This window comes from Heterocephalus glaber, unplaced genomic scaffold, assembly GCF_053883595.1.
Source record: "Heterocephalus glaber isolate CG9 unplaced genomic scaffold, H.glaber_assembly_v1.0 deba00001140, whole genome shotgun sequence".
Lineage (NCBI taxonomy): Eukaryota > Metazoa > Chordata > Mammalia > Rodentia > Bathyergidae > Heterocephalus > Heterocephalus glaber.
Genome location: NW_028258200.1, coordinates 24,041 through 39,186, shown reverse-complemented (window position 1 = coordinate 39,186; position 15,146 = coordinate 24,041). Strand labels below are relative to the sequence as shown.

The following is a 15,146-nucleotide window of genomic DNA, read 5'->3' as shown; positions in this document are numbered from 1 at the left end:
ACATGTTCATTTTCATCCTACCCCAAATATGGTGGTAGCAAAGGCAATCATAGAAGGCCCTAATTTATGTGTAGTATTTGAAATGGTTATCGATGGCACAAGTGTGGATAACACTTTCACACTCAGGAGTGTCCCAGAGTGGATGGCACAATCTGTGGTCCCCTTGCTGTAGACTAAAGTGGGGTTCCAAAGAGCAGTCTGTGGGCTCAGAACCTCAGAGTAGCCTCCCTTACCCACCAGTGTAGAATTTTGTGCTGGCAAACTCTGTTGCAGACTTCCTGGCCGTTTCTTAGGGGCGCCATAGAACACACTGATCTGAATTTTGTCTCTTGGCATAAACTCTCCAGCAGTTGAGGGTCTCCTCCTTGCATACACAGTTCCAGGGAACAAACAGCTCCCCCGACTGCAAAACCCACAGCACCCGCCATGCCGCATACTCACGGGTCGTGGTTGACCTGCCACTGGTTGATGAACACGCAGCGCTCCTTGGGGATGTGGAAGCCGTTCAGTATGGTGTCCCTGGTTGTGCTGAGGAGGGAAGAGGGCTCTGTCATGCTTGGGGGCTGGAAAGCTGGGGCGTCTTTCTCCTCCCTCCTCCTACCTCACATCTGTGCCCCGCAGTCTCCATGCCCCTCTGTGAGAGACGGTATGAGGGGCAAGGAGGAGGGGAAATTATCCTGGCTCTTCCTCCACTTCAACATGGTGCACAAACTTCTCTTTGTGCCCAATTGTGTGCTGTGCCATTTTTGGGTGCAGAGACAGGCAGTCTGGGCAGGCCCTAGTGCTTCAAGTCTTTTCCCTTTCTAAGATAAAGCCTTGGTAAGTTGCCCAGGCTGGGTTGGAACTTGTGATCCTCCTGCCTCAGCCTCCTAGAGTGCTGGGATTACAGGTGTGTGCCATCATGCCCGCCTTGTTTCAAGCCTCTTGCTCCTGGAATAACTGGACCAACATGTAGGTGGAAGTGGACATCAAGCTTGGGTTGGGGTTGACCCTGGGCAAGGGCAGGGTATGTGGCTAGAAGTCTGTCCAGGCAACAGTTCCAGCATAAGCTGGATTGGAGGGTTGGTGGGGCAGCCTGGCTGCAGAAGGGGGCATGTGTGACAGCTGAGGTCACAAGGGTGACCTTCTCCTGGGCTCTGCATGGTTGGATCATGAATGGCCAGACGGGGAGCTGGGGGTCCACAGGAAGCTGGTGTCATGGCTGGAAAGGAGACCCTGAGAAGGAGCCAGGGGAGGCACCAAGAAGCTGGGAAGGGGGACATGGCAGGGCCCAGGGGCACAGGCCATGCGGCCTCACCTGTGCGGGATGGTGAAGGGCACGAAGGAGGAGTGTCGGAAGACTTCCAGGATGAAGGCTTCCAGGTAGGGCAGCTGGGGTCGGTCTGCCAGCCGGGGCCGCCGGTCCTGGCCAATCACAGTGTCTGCAGAAACGAGGGTGTGCAGAGCTCAGGAGCTGCGAGGACTGCCCCATGGCATCCGTGTCCCCCATCATACCATTTGTCACTGTGTGGGACTACATCTCATATGTCTGATACTCTACAAATCCACTCAACATTTTCCGGGACCTGGGCTTGCACATAGTAGGGACATAACAGGTATTTTAATTTATTTTATCTGGGGATCCGGTCTTGCTGTGTAGCCCAGGCTGGCCTGGAATTTGCTGCAATCCTCCTGTGACTACAGACACATGCCACCACGCCCAACTCTAACAGATATTTTTAGATTGAACAAATGCCCTGAGGCCCAAGTACCTCCTGAGCGCAGGGCTGGGGCATCACATACCCAGCTCCTTCTGGATCTTCCTCTGGATCTCTGGGTTGGTCACAAGGTACAGGAGGCACCAGGTGATGGCGGTGGTGATCGTGTCAAAGCCTGGGGAACCCCGAATGAGAGGAAAAAGAAGGAGACAGGAGCAAGGAAGCCATGAGCCCCATGCACCCCTAGGAGCAGAACAGGCATTATCTTTCCAAAGGGCAGGGGTTGACTCATTATCATTCAGGGAACCTGAGGCCCAGAAAAGGAGGGAGAATTGATCAAGTTTCCACTGGGACTGGACGGCCCAGCTTGAGCTCCAACCCTGATCCCAGGCTGGGTGTCTGTGTCCTGGACCAGCCGGTACGTGGTCGGCAGGTGCGTGGCTGTGCTCGGGCTGGCACAGATGTGTGTGAGCAGAGTGCGGGGCTCTGGCTCCTACCTGCCCCGAAGAGGTCATTGACCAGGTTGATAACCTTCTTCCGGGGTATCAGGTTGTCATTCACCCTGGGGTCCTCCTCACTGTGTTTGAACAGGGCACTGACGATGTCCTGGACATTGTTCTGAGGGGACACATGCTTGGGAACAGTTCCAGGACGAAGGCTGGACCCAGCCCCAGCCCACCTGGTGCATCCCCATGGCCTGGGCAGGGTGAGCGTTAGGAGCGGGGCCACCCTGGCTGGTTTAAAGTGTCATTAATGCCCCTTTGACCCTTCTTCCTGAAAACCCTGGGGCTCCAGGTCAAAGGAGGAAGAGGTTGGTGTGAACACAGGGAAGAAAAGTGACACGGAGCTGGGGATTAGCTGCTGTTGGGGTTCAGGTTCCTGCAGAACAAAAGCTTTCTCACTCCTCTAATAACAGGTGCCTTTCACAGGCTTTTCTTCCCAGGGCTTTGAGTGGGCCCAAGAGGGAGGCTATAAGGATAAGGAAACAGGCCCAGAGTGGGGAGGGATGGCCCCCGGTCCCCGGTCCCCGCCAGGTATTGGCAGCACCACTGCCTCATGGCCACCTTGGACGGACACATCGCATCCCAGGCGCACCTTGTCAAAGTCCTGGTAGTGCTCCTGGACCATCTTCTGCAGGAAGTGCAGGAACCGCTCATTGAACCTCTTGAACCGCTGCAGCATAGGGTTGGGCAGGTAGCGGAGGATGGGGAAGAAGTCCACGGGGTTGGCAGAGGAGGCGTTCTCCACGAAGTCATTGCTGGTTGCCAAGATGCTGAGCATCTCCTCGCTGGTCTGGGGGAAGTTCTTCCCAAAGCACATGGCGCCAATGACATTGGCCACCGACCCCACCATGTGGCTGTAGGGATCAAAGCACCCAGGCCCTGCCATGAACTCCAGCAACTTGCTCACGAGGCGATCAGCCTCCTTGCTTGTGTGCTCCTCCAAGTAGCAGGAGGATGATGAGGCCGGGTCTGAGGCCACCGAGAAACTCTTCAGGGCGTCCTGTGCCAGGCGCCGCCGGGCAGCCCACACGGGGCCTGAATCTGGGTTGAAGGTCATGCTCTGGCCATCAGTGATCAGTGTGAAGCTGTAGAGGTCGGGCCGGCCCTTGAAGTCATCAGCCTGCCGCACCAGGGCCTGGCGGATGGTGTCCAGGCCGCTCAGCACCACCACGGGCGTGGAGCCAATGCAGATCTCGATCACATCCCCATAGCGCTCACTCAGCTTGGCCAGAGCCAGGTGCGGGTTCTTGCCCAGGGTCAGCACGTGCCCAATCAGCGGCCAGGCCCAGGGTCCTGGGGGTCTCTTCAAGTCTTTGGGAACCTGAGGCCTGGAAGCTCTGACTACCCAGAGTACCAGGCAGAAGATGGTGGCAGCCAGGAACAGCTCCATGGCCGAGAAGGGAAGAAATTGGAACAATGCCATCGGTACCAACTGCAAAGGAGAAGGGTGGAAGGGACAGGCTGAGGATGGAGATGGTGCTGTCTGTTCATTCAGTCAATCAGTCACCCATTCAGTAAGTACCGAAGCATTCTGAGCTCAGCTCGAGGCTGGACCCCAGAGAACTAAGAGGCATCCTGAGAGGTGCCCTGAGCATGTGAGAGAGCCCAGGGCTGGAAAGGAGCCCAGGATCCCCAGCTCAGGTGTCTGAATTCCCATCCCTGCCTCTCCCTCCTTCCTTTTTTTTTGGTACCGGGGATTGAACTCAGGTCCTTGCACTTGCAAAGCAGGCGGTGAAACCACTGAGCTAAATCCCTGGCCCTCTCCCTCATTTCTAATTCTGAAGCTGTAGTGGAGGCAGTGATCCCTCCAACACAGGGATGTATGTGAAGGACAGACCCCCTGACACTACTGGCACAGACTGTGTGCTGTGCATTGTGTCAAAGCTCCATATCAAGGTGGGCTTCCTGTTGATACCCTCTCCATACCCTGGCAACAGGAAGCCCTTCCCCAGCATGGAGAAGGCCAGGTTCCCAGGGGTGATGCAGACCCCTGTGATGCCCCTGCCCCTGATAGCACAGCACCCTTTATCAACACCAAGCAAAGCTCCTCCTGCAAGGATAGCTCCTGTCCCCTCTCAGCGTTGGAAGCTGAGGTTGCTGCAGCCAGGTCAAGGCTACTCTCCCTCCCCATCTCTCTGTCCAGTAAGAGTCCTTAGAGATGGGCCAGTGCAAACCACTCACTGAAAAATGGAGGAACTGAACCCAGAGCTGATCAGCAGGGAGCAGGACTCAGGCCTCCTACCCCTACCTGTAGTTCCTGTTCCTCCATCTCTCTCAGTCCCCAGAATCCATGGCAGGGGACGCAGGACTGGAAACCAGGCCCAGGAAGGTACCTGTGGAAGCAGGTGCTGGAGACTAGCAGGGTTGTGGGGGCCCGTCTGGGGTTTCTGGCTACAGATGAGGGGGCTTTTATAAACGCCACCCCCATCAGATAGGCCCAGCTGGCCTGGTTACCTGATATCAAAATTGGATCGCTGAACAAAGTCGGAAGGAATGGCCTTGGCTTTGGGCAATGACTACACAGCTCCACCTATTCTCAGAGCTCAGGACAGCTCTCTGGGGACAGGCCAGGAGGGGTCGTGGGTGTCTGGGTGTCCAGTTCTTTACAGGGTCCAGGTTAGGGTTCTCCTCTCTCTCAAGGGCAGGGCAGGCTGGTGGGAGTGGAAATTAGACCTTGTGTTGCCCCCATTCCTGCCTCTGGCCACGCAGTCCAAGCTGAACAGGAAGGGGACATGGTCCAGCTGTCTCCAAATCTCAGCCCAAGTGCCCATTTGAAAACAGGAGACAATGAGGGTCCTACTTTCTAAAGATAGACCCTGTTAATCTTAACTGTCAACTTGGTTGGATGGAGAGGTGCCTATGACAATAAAGCACACTCCTGGGTGTGTCATGGAGGCATGACCTTGGGGACTATGTCTGGCCCCTGGCCTCTTCCTCTTGGGCTCTTTCTCAGCTCTCTGCTTCCTGGCTGCCATAAGGTGAGCAGCTCTCTTCCTCCAGGCCCTTCTGCCATGATGTTTCTGGAGCCAGCCAACCATGGATTGAAACCTTTGCAATTGTGAGCCAAGATAAACCCTTCCCCCCTGTAAGTTGTTCATGTCAGATACTTGGTCTCAGCCACATAGAGGTGATCAATGCACCCCTCTACCACCCTCCTGTGGAACAGATGATAAGAAATTAAAAAGTGAATGAAAAGTCCTTGCTTTTAGCTGCTTGCTTCTCATGGCCATGGCTTGGGCTCTTCAAAGTGATCAGTATCATTAAGAAAGACCAGGGCCTATTCTAGAGCCAAGAGGCTACTGAGATGTAACAACCAATTGTAAAATGTGAACTTGGATTGGATCCTAGATTTAACCAAAAATTGTTTTCTTTTTTTTGGTATCGGGGATTGAACTCGGGTCCTGGTGCCTACGCAGCAGGCAGTGAAACCACTGAGCTAAATCCCTGGCCCCAAAAATTGTTTTCAAAGCCATGGAAGATATTTTTGGGACTCTTGGGGACATAGAAACATGCACTGGAGGGACGAGGATTTAGCTCAGTAGTTCTGCCGCCTGCCTTGCAAGCGCAAGGTCCCGAGTTTGATCCCTGGCACCAAAAAAGAAAAAGAAACATGGAATGGAGATTAAATGATTTTCTAGAATAAATGCTAGTTTTCTTAGATGTGAACTGAATACTGTATCATGGTTCTGTGGGAGTGTATTCATGTTTTTAGGAGCTTGATACTGTATTATTTGAGGGGGAAGTGTCCTAATGCCTGTAACTTCCTTTCAAATGGTTAAAAAAGAGTACACTTTAGCCAAGCACAGTGGTGCACACCTGTAGTCCCAGCTACTCAGGAGGCTGGGGAGGAGGGCCACTTGAGCCCAAGAGTTCAAGGCCAGCCAGAGCAACAGAGGGACCCTGTCTCAGTAATAATAATAATAATAATAATAATAATAATAATAATACGGGGCCCAGGATGAAGGCACAGTGCCTGCCTGGCAAGCACGAGGTCCTGAGTTCAATCCCTGGTACCCCCCCAAAAAAAACCCTTTTCCATCAATTACCTATCTATTTATCTGTCACATGCCTATCTACTTTTCTATCAATCAGGAGAAAGTACTCAAGAGAAATGTCAGTTATCATGAACCTAGATGAAGTCACATGGGTGTTCATTGTTGCAAAGAGATCTTCAAGCTAGACCAAGGTCTTGGTCACATCTAAGAGGAAACTGGGGGCAAATCTTACCTTGGATATGAGAAATAAAAAAATTTTTATTTATTTTTTGCCGCACAGGGAATTGAACCCAGGGCCTTCACATGGTGCTACATCCCTAGCCCCTTTTTTATTTTGAGATAGACTTTCACTAAGTTGCTACATTACCTGGATTGGGCTAGAATTTATGATCCTCCTGCCTCAGCCTCCCAGAATGCTGGGACTACAGGTGAGCACCACCACTCCTAGCTGAGGAGTAAAAATTTGGCTTGGATTAGACTGGAACTTTAACTACTGAAAACAAGGAAGCTGTGGGATTGACTCATGGAGATGCTGAGGCGCAAGGATGGAACTCGGAGAGGGACAGAGCAGATCTTGTGGATGAGGGGACAGGAAGGCCGTTTCCAGCAGGGTCCACTCAGTCAATGAGGGACGAGGCCTAAAGTGAGGTTGGGGTTACAGACCACTGACACCATCTCACTGATGAACCGGAGTCCACGGTGCATTTAAATGTCCTCAGTTTGCATTCAAGTCCTTTTTTTGTCCCAGGTCCCATCTAGGATACCACGAGATATTTAAACATCATGGGTCTTTGGACGATCTGTGGCTATGACACTTTCTCGGGTTACCCTTGTTTTTGGTGACCTTGACAACCGTCAGGAGTCTTGACCGGGTGTTTTGCGGATTTCCCACTGTTAGAATTTGGGGTTTTGCTCAGGGCGAGCCTAAGGCTATGGGTTGGTGGTGGGAAGACCTCGGGGCGAGTCCCGCCGCTGTCACAACACACAGGGCACACAGCGCAGCGTGACAGCCTGGTCCACGGGACTGGGTAGCTGGCTGGAGTCGAGTTAGATTCCTCCCTGTGAGGTTACTCTCTCCCTTCCCATACTGTACCCCTGGGAAGGAAGTGGCCATGTGTAGCCCACTCCCAAGAAATGGGAAGCATCCACATAAATATTTGGACATTTCTCCAGGAGAGATTATTTTCTTGGTTTTTTTTGGGGAGGGGGAGGATACCGGGGATCTAACTCGGGTCCTTGGGCTTGCGCAGCAGGTGGCGGAACCAGTGAGCTAAATCCCTGGCCCTTTATTTTTTTAATTACTATATATGGATCACAAGGAGACCTGTTCCTGTGCATAATACATCTTAATTCTTCTTTTTTTCCCCAATCCCCTCCCCTCCCTTCAACCCTTCTTCTCCTCCCCATTTACAAAGGCTTTGTTTCCATTTTTTCTTACTTTGTTTCCTCCCTTTTCCCTTTCTTCTCTTCTTCCTCCCCCTTCCTCTGCTCCTCCTCCATTTCACATGCTAGGAGAGACTATTCTCTTTTAAATGTTTTCTTGAGTAGTACATGGTGGCCCATGCCTGCAATCCCAGAACCTGGGAGGTGGAGGCAGGAGGATCGTGGTGAGTTCCAGGCCTGCCTGAGATACATAGTGGGTTCAGTCAGGGCCAGCCTGAACTACATAGTGAGACTCTGGGGAGAGTGAGAGAGAGAGAGAGAGAGAGAGAGAGAGAGAGAGAGAGAGAGAGAAATACAGCTCAATGAATTTTTATAAAGTTGACGAAGTGCGTAATAGCTCTCATATTAGCAGAGGAGACAGGATCCGTGGCCTCTTCCCTCTCAGCATCCTTGTCTTCCCCTCTCCAAAGTGACCACAATCCCAGCTTCTAATTGCATGGGTTTGGTCCTCTCTCTCTCTCTCTCTGGGGGTTTTCTTGAGACAAGGTCTTGCTGCATAGTCCAGGTTGGCCTCAAACTCATTATATAGCCCAGGCTGGCCTTGAACTCACAGAAATCCTCCTGCCTCAGCCTCCCAAATGCTGGGATTACAGGTGTGTGCTGCCACATTAGGCTGGTCTTTAGTTAAATAACAATGTATTAATATTCATTCATCAATTGTAACAAATGTATTAGACTAGTACAAAATGTTAGTAATAGAGGAGGCTCCATGGAGATATCTGGGACCTCTGTACTTTCCACTCAATATTTCTATTAACCTAAAAAGGCCCCCAAAATTTATTAAGTGGGGAAAGATACATTATTCAATATTTCATATTGGAAAAAAGTGGCTTTACCTCCTGAACACCAAAATAAATTCCAATGGATCAAAGATTTAAATGTTGGAAATAAAACCGTGAAGGGCCAGAAGAAACAAACATACATTTAGCTATAAATGTCTCAAGCTCATCTTTCTTTATGGCAGAGTAGCACTCCATTGTATAGAGAAAAACCACATGTTAGCTAAAAGGATGCACCTTGAGACTATACTCTTTTTTGTTTTTTGGGTTTTTTGTTTTGGTACCAGGGATCGAAGTCTGGGCCTTGCCCTTGCAAAGGAGGTGGCGGAACCAATGAGTTAAATCCCCAGCCCTCGAGACTATACTCTTAAGTGAAATAAATCGGACACACATGTTTAAATACCGCATTCTCTGGCGTGAGAACCCGGAAGTGGAAATAAGGACTAAAATGTATAATAGATATTGGGAAATGGGAAGAAAATGTTGAAATGGGAAGGGAAACAAGGGAGAGGGGAGGGAGAAAGGAAGGAAGGGACAAGAAAAAAATAGAAGGAAAAACTGGAAACAAAGCTTTTGTATATGGGGAGGGCAGAGGTTTGAGGGGAGGGGCCAATGGGAAAAGAGAGGTGAGAGGTATCATCTACAGATGCAATCCCCTATGATGGGTGTTATCATTATGTATGTCTAAAATGTACCAATAGGGCCAGGGATTTAGCTCAGTGGTTTCACCGCCTGCTGTGCAAGCGCAAGGACCTGAGTTCCATCCCCAGAAGAAAACAAAACAAACAAAAAAGCACAGTGTAAAATGTACCAATAAATGTTTTGCTACAAAAAAAATTCCAGAAGGAGGAGACAGGGCAAGAAGTGGGGATAAAGGGACAGAAAATGATCAAGATATGACCTATACTTGTACCAACTCCCCCAAAATAAACGTAAGTACAGTGGTACCTCTATCTATGGACTTAAATCTTTTCATGATACTGGTCACAAACTGCATTGGATGAGAACCAAATAAAATTCAATGCTTAGGTTCAAGGTTGACCTTATGGGGAAATTTGATTCAGTTCTTGACCAATTCGATTTGTGACCAGAATCATGGAAAGAATTAAGTTCATGAACTGAGATACCACTGATTGCAAACATACACTAATAAAAAGATAGCTTAAAAATTCCAGCCCCCCCCCAAAGAGCACACATAGCATGATTTCATTGATATAAAAAATAAAAGCAGACCAGGTATGGTGGGACGCACGTATAATCCCAGCATTTGGGAGGCTGAGGCAGGAGGATCCCTGAGTTTGAGACTAGCCTGAGCTACATACTGAGTTCAAGGCCAGCCGGAACTTTTTTTTTTCCGGTACCGGGGATCAATCTTGGGTCCTTGCGCTTACGCCGCAGGCTGCAAAACCACTGAGCTAAATTCCCAGCCCAGCCTGAACTTTTTGCGTGATTCTGGAGATGGAACATAAGACCTCACAAATGCTACATGAGTGCCCATCTACTGAGCTACACCACTTTATGGTTTAAATTAAGGTATATTCTTTCTGTTGTTGTTTGTCTTTTGAGATAGGGTCTGGCTATGTAGTTCAGACCGGCCATGAAGTCACTATGTAGCCCAGGCTGGTCTGGAATGGTCGGTGGTTCTGCCTCATTATGGGTGTGCTCCACCACACCTGGCTAAGATTTATTTTTTATGTTGTGCAGTTCTATGGTTTTTTGTCACTTTTAAAAATCCTGGTGATATCAATCTACCTATCTATCTATGGGATGAAATTCACCATTTTAAACTGAAGTGTAGAATGTATTAGGTTAAATCTGGCTGCTGTTACCCTTTCATTTTATTTATTTATTTTTTGAGACAAAGTCTTGCTATGTGTTACAGGATGGTCTTGAACTCACTATGTAGTCCAGGCTGATCTCAAACTCACAATTTTCCTCCTGCCTCAGCCTCCCGAATGCTGAGATTAACAGGCAGGTACTACACCTGGCTTACTTTTCTTTTTATTTTTGGGGAGAGGGTGGGTACCGGGGATCAAACTCAGGTGGCGGAACCACTGAGCTAAATCCCTGGCCCTGGCTTGCTTTTCTTCATATCTCCAGTCTTTTGCCCTGGAACTAACAGGTAGCATATATTCAGAAAATGATTTGTTGAATAAATTACTGTTGACGAGCAAGATTGTGAACTTGCAGGGAAGTCTGTGAAGACACCGAATAGAGAATTCCCTGTATTCATCTTCCAGAAGAGTAATGATGGTTAGAGTTTATTGAGCACCTGCTATGCCCCAAGCTCTGTGGTTGGGTTCTCAGGAGTCATCTGTGTTTTGGCTTCACAGCAGCCCAGTGAAGTGGCTCCTATGATGGCCTCATGTTCCTGGTGGTCAGAGGGAAGTGTGAGTCATGGACCAAAGCCAGGGGCAGGGGAGGAGCAGTCGGTAAAGGAGGAGGCAGCAGTGGGAACTGGGAATTCACCATCCTGGGAGGAGGGGCCTGGGGTACAGGTCATGGCTGGGGTGAAGGTGACCGTAGGGACAGGTGCCACAGCCACCTAGAGCTGGTGGTGACCAGAGGCAGCCATGGCAGCCCCCCGCTGTCCCCACTGTGTCTCAGCTCTGTCATGGCTCTGGGACATCAACCTACCCAAGCTCCAATGCAGGCTGTGGGCTCTGGAGAGGAGCAGCCGAGCCCCATTCACCTGTGCTCAGAGGACAGGTGCTGCAGGTGCACAGATGAGCAATTAAAGCTGGGGTGGGGAGCCAGGTGTGTTGCTGCATACCTGTGATCCCAGGACTCTGGAGGCTGAGGAAGGAGGATCGCCTTGAGTTCAAGACCAGCCTGGACCACATAACGAGACCCTGTCTCTAAATAAATAAATAGCTAGGTTGTTGGTTGTGTGCTGGGGTGGTGGGGTGGTGATGTCTCACCAATCTCTAGATATGGACCTGAATACCCAGCAGCCCTTGCCACTGACTGCTTTCTTGTGTCCAAATGGCCAAATGGTCACCTGCCGCAGGCTCTGGGCACCACTTCCCCCAAGCTCTGGGTGTTTGTTTGTTTTTGGAGAGAAGGTCTCATTATGTAGCTCAGGTTGGCCTTGAACTTGAGATTCTTCTGCCTGAGCTTCCTGAGTGCTGGGATTTCAAGCGTGCACCACCAGGCCCTGCTCTCCCTCAAGCACTTTCACAGGGACCTTCCACTCGACCTCCCTGCCCCTGGACCAGTGTTGTCCAATGGAGCTTCCTGCAATGATGGCAAATGTTCTGTAGCTGCAGGTGCAGCTCCTTGGTAGAGCACTTGCCTAGCACGCCCAAGGCCTTGAAAAGAAAACATTTTATAGCTGTGCTGTCAGACATTTGAAATGTGGATAGAATTTTAAATTTTATCTAATTCTGGGGCGGTTGGACCCAGAGACCTCACTCAACTACATTCTCGGTCCTTTTCAAATTTTTATTTTAAAACTGGGTCTTGCTAAGTGGCTAAGTTGCTTAGGTTGGGCCTGAACTTGAGATTCTCCTGGGAGAGGGGCGAGCATCAGCCGGCCTGGCTTCTGTCTAATTTTATCTGTTTTAAGGGTAGGAAAATGTATTGGGGACTATGAATAGCTCCTGAGAGACTGGAGGGGTCCCGAATGGGTTGTCTCATCTAATTTTAAGTTTAAGTCGCTCTTTGCAGCTGGACTCCATCCAGGCCCTTAACCCTCCAGCCCCAGCTCCACGCTGCCACCTATGTGAACTTTCTGAAATTGCAAACCAAGCACGTGGGTTCCCTAGTCAAATTACTTACTGGTTTTACAAGACATGGGAACAAGCTTTGAGCTCCTAAGCTCAGCGTGGGAGCCAGTGCCTCCACTCCTCTCTTTTCCCTTTCCCATCCCTTCTGCGCCTCATGCAGCCTTCCCACCAACCTCCCACTGCTTCTCCAGCTTTCGGCCTCTGCACATCCCCACTCATGGTTCCCCCGCCTGGAACCCCGGGCCTCTTTGAACCACTTCTTCCCCACCAGCAGCCCCTCCAGGAAAGTACTGCTTCGAGCTGAAGATGCTACCCAGGTCTCAACAGTGTGACACGTTAGTAACAAACATGCTCCTCACTCCACTAAAGCAAGTCCCCCAACTCCTGCCTCCTTGGGGGCCCCCTTGGCCCCTGCTCTAGGCACACGGGCACAGCGACAGGCACAGACTGACCAGTCAACTCTGCCACACCAGAGGTATTTGCCCTCCAACAACCCAACCCCACATGGGGCTCTGGAGACTCAGTTTCCACATTTTGCACAGGGGTAGGGGAGTGGGAAGCTGTTAGGAAGAATTTTATTTTGGTTCTGAGGGTTGAGCCTAGGGCCTTCCCACTGAGCTACACCTCCAGCCCTTTTAAAATAATTAATTAATTAGGGCCTGGGATTGAGCTCAGGGGTCCCGCCCCCTGCCTCGAAAGCGCAAGATCCCAAGTTCGATCCCTGGAACAACAATAAAAAAATTCATTAAGTTAGAGACAAGGTCTGATTATGTAGCCCAGGCTGGCCTCAAACTCAAGACAATCCTCTTGCCTCAGCCTCCTGAGTGCTGGGGTTACAGGTGTGCACCACTACATCTGGCTCTACAATTTTTTATGGGGATAGAGTCTCACTAAGTAACTAAATTTCCCAGGCTGGGCTCCAACGTGTGAGCTTGCTGTCTCAGCCTCTAAGAGTATTGGCATTTCAGTTGCGCACCACACGTGTGGCTCACAGGAGTAATGTCTTAGGACTCTGTCCCATCTGGGTGGATCTTCTTGGGGTGTGTATTAGGTGCCCAGCCGTAAGTGCTCAGAGAGCTTGGGTGGGTATGACTCCCAGGCTGGCAGATTTGGGTTGTAATTCTTTGCAGTTGCAAATTCTCAAAACCTGACTCATAGTACAAAAGGAAAAGGAGAGCGGGAATGAGAGGAGAAAACAGAGAAAGAGGCAGAAGTGAGGATGAAGCAAAAGGAGGGGAAAGAGGAGAAGGGGCAGTGGATTTTGTTCATGTGACGATGATGTTCTATGGCTTCAGGAATAGCTAGATCTAGGTGCATAATGCGATCCATTCTTCCTCTTCTCTCTTCCCTCGGTGGCTTTCTTAAAAACGGGCCACTGGCAGCTCCAAACCTTTCTGTTTTTTGAGCTGGAGTTTTGATCTGTATTCCAGGCTGGGCTTGAACTCATTGTGTAGCCCAGCTGGCCTTGAACTCATGGTGATCCTCCTGCCTCAGCCACTGATTACTGGGACTACAGATGTGTGCCACCACACCTGGCTCCAGATTTATTTTCTAATCAGCACAGCCTCCCCCACCCCCAGAAAACCTCTTTTGTCCAGTGACTTCATCAAAACCTCCATAAGGCTGTCCTTGGCCTGGCTTGCGGTGGGATCAGCCCACCAAACCTGATGGCTGAGAGTAGTCGGGTGATCCCCAAAGAATGATGGGTGTGGTGTCACCAAGAGGAAGAAGGGATGCTGGGCCCATAAAACCCTTAGATCCCTGCTGTCCCTGGGGTGACCGCAGAACTTACTACCAAGCCAGGACCTTTTAATAATTATGCTAGGTCAACAGGCATAATTACCCCGGGTCTCCCCTCGTAGTGTCCCTGGCCTCTCCAGGCTCAGCACAGGCTTGGCGCACAGCTCCTGTTTCCACCATGGAGTAAGGAGCCTGTTGTGGGTCCTGCCTGCCCACTGTGCCCCTGCCACCCACTGCCCGGCAGTGCTGACCAAAGGCTCTGGACCCGAGGACTCTGCCAGGCCAAGACTCTTGGCTGTCCACATCCCACCAGCAGCCCAGAGCCCTCCCCACCCCCACCCCTGCCCCGAGGATCAATCACTATGGAATCCCAGCCAAAGAGCTTCTCACGCAAGGCAAGCAAACTTTGACCCAGCGTTGGGCGTTCAGCTCCAGGCCAAGGTCCTGGAGCCTCTTGCTCATCACCTCCTTCTCTGCCCAGGGCTCAGGGAGGCCCCCTCCTGTCACTGCAGCTGCAGCCCAGACGAGGCTTGGTGATGAGAAGGGCAAGGTCTCCGAGGCCCCAGTGCACCCCACTCCTGCCCCAGGGTCTGGGGAGATGGAGGTGCTGGTCCAGGCCTGAGCGTGTCCTCCTGTGTACCCCTGGGGCTCCCTTTGAAGCCTGGCTGAAAAGCCTGCCCCAGTCAAGGTGCCAGCACTCCAGGCTCCACGTCAGCTTGCTGGGCATCATCAGGCTCTGCCTTTCTGACGTGTCTCTCCAGCTGAGCAGAGGGCAAGGTGCTGGCTTTATTAGCTAAGGAGTTCCTTAGGCATCAACACCCCCTTTGGGACCCTGGGCAAAGCAACACACTTCTACCAAAAGCAGGGATTTTCTGGGTACATGCTGGGGTGCCCAGCACAGGAGGGCTTTTCTACCAGTTGTGATTCTCTCCAGCTAGTGAAGGGGCAGGGACTCTGGGAAGGAGAGGAAAACATGGCTGCAGAGCAGCCCGGGCACCTAGGAGTCCCTCACTCTCGTCTACTTTGTGTGGGTCTCACCCTACCTGGGCCTGAAGCACAGACGTCTCCTGGGGACTGTGAGGCTGCTCAGGCTGAATCAGTGATGCAGCGAGCAGAATGATTGGAAGGATGCTGAGAAAGCCGGCAGTACCTCCTTGTGTCCTGTTCTTCTGCCTAAGGCCACCGTTGGCGCACCAGCTCTTGGGTTCAGTGTGTCCCTCTTGCTGTGCGACTCATCTCTATGCCGCTGTCTCTAACCCCT

The 15,146-nt window shown here is 51.1% G+C and overlaps 1 protein-coding gene across 4 annotated transcripts in view; it reads right to left on the bottom strand.

The window, feature by feature from the left end:
* LOC147828336 (cytochrome P450 1A2-like) overlaps nt 1-15,146 on the bottom strand; it is a 16,942-nt gene extending 1,796 nt beyond the window's left edge. For 2 of the 4 annotated variants that reach the window (XM_087210222.1, XM_087210225.1), the window contains exons 1-6: nt 4,449-4,660; nt 2,793-3,632; nt 2,195-2,315; nt 1,783-1,872; nt 1,298-1,421; nt 442-528 (exon numbers count right to left, since the gene is read on the bottom strand). In XM_087210222.1, coding sequence (XP_087066348.1) covers nt 442-528; nt 1,298-1,421; nt 1,783-1,872; nt 2,195-2,315; nt 2,793-3,632; nt 4,449-4,628 — 1,442 coding nt within the window. In that variant the 5' untranslated portion in view covers nt 4,629-4,660. Of the gene's footprint in view, nt 1-441; nt 529-1,297; nt 1,422-1,782; nt 1,873-2,194; nt 2,316-2,792; nt 3,633-4,448; nt 4,671-15,035 lie in introns of those variants that run through there. The other 2 variants (XM_087210224.1, XM_087210223.1) reach the window with 2 other exon arrangements.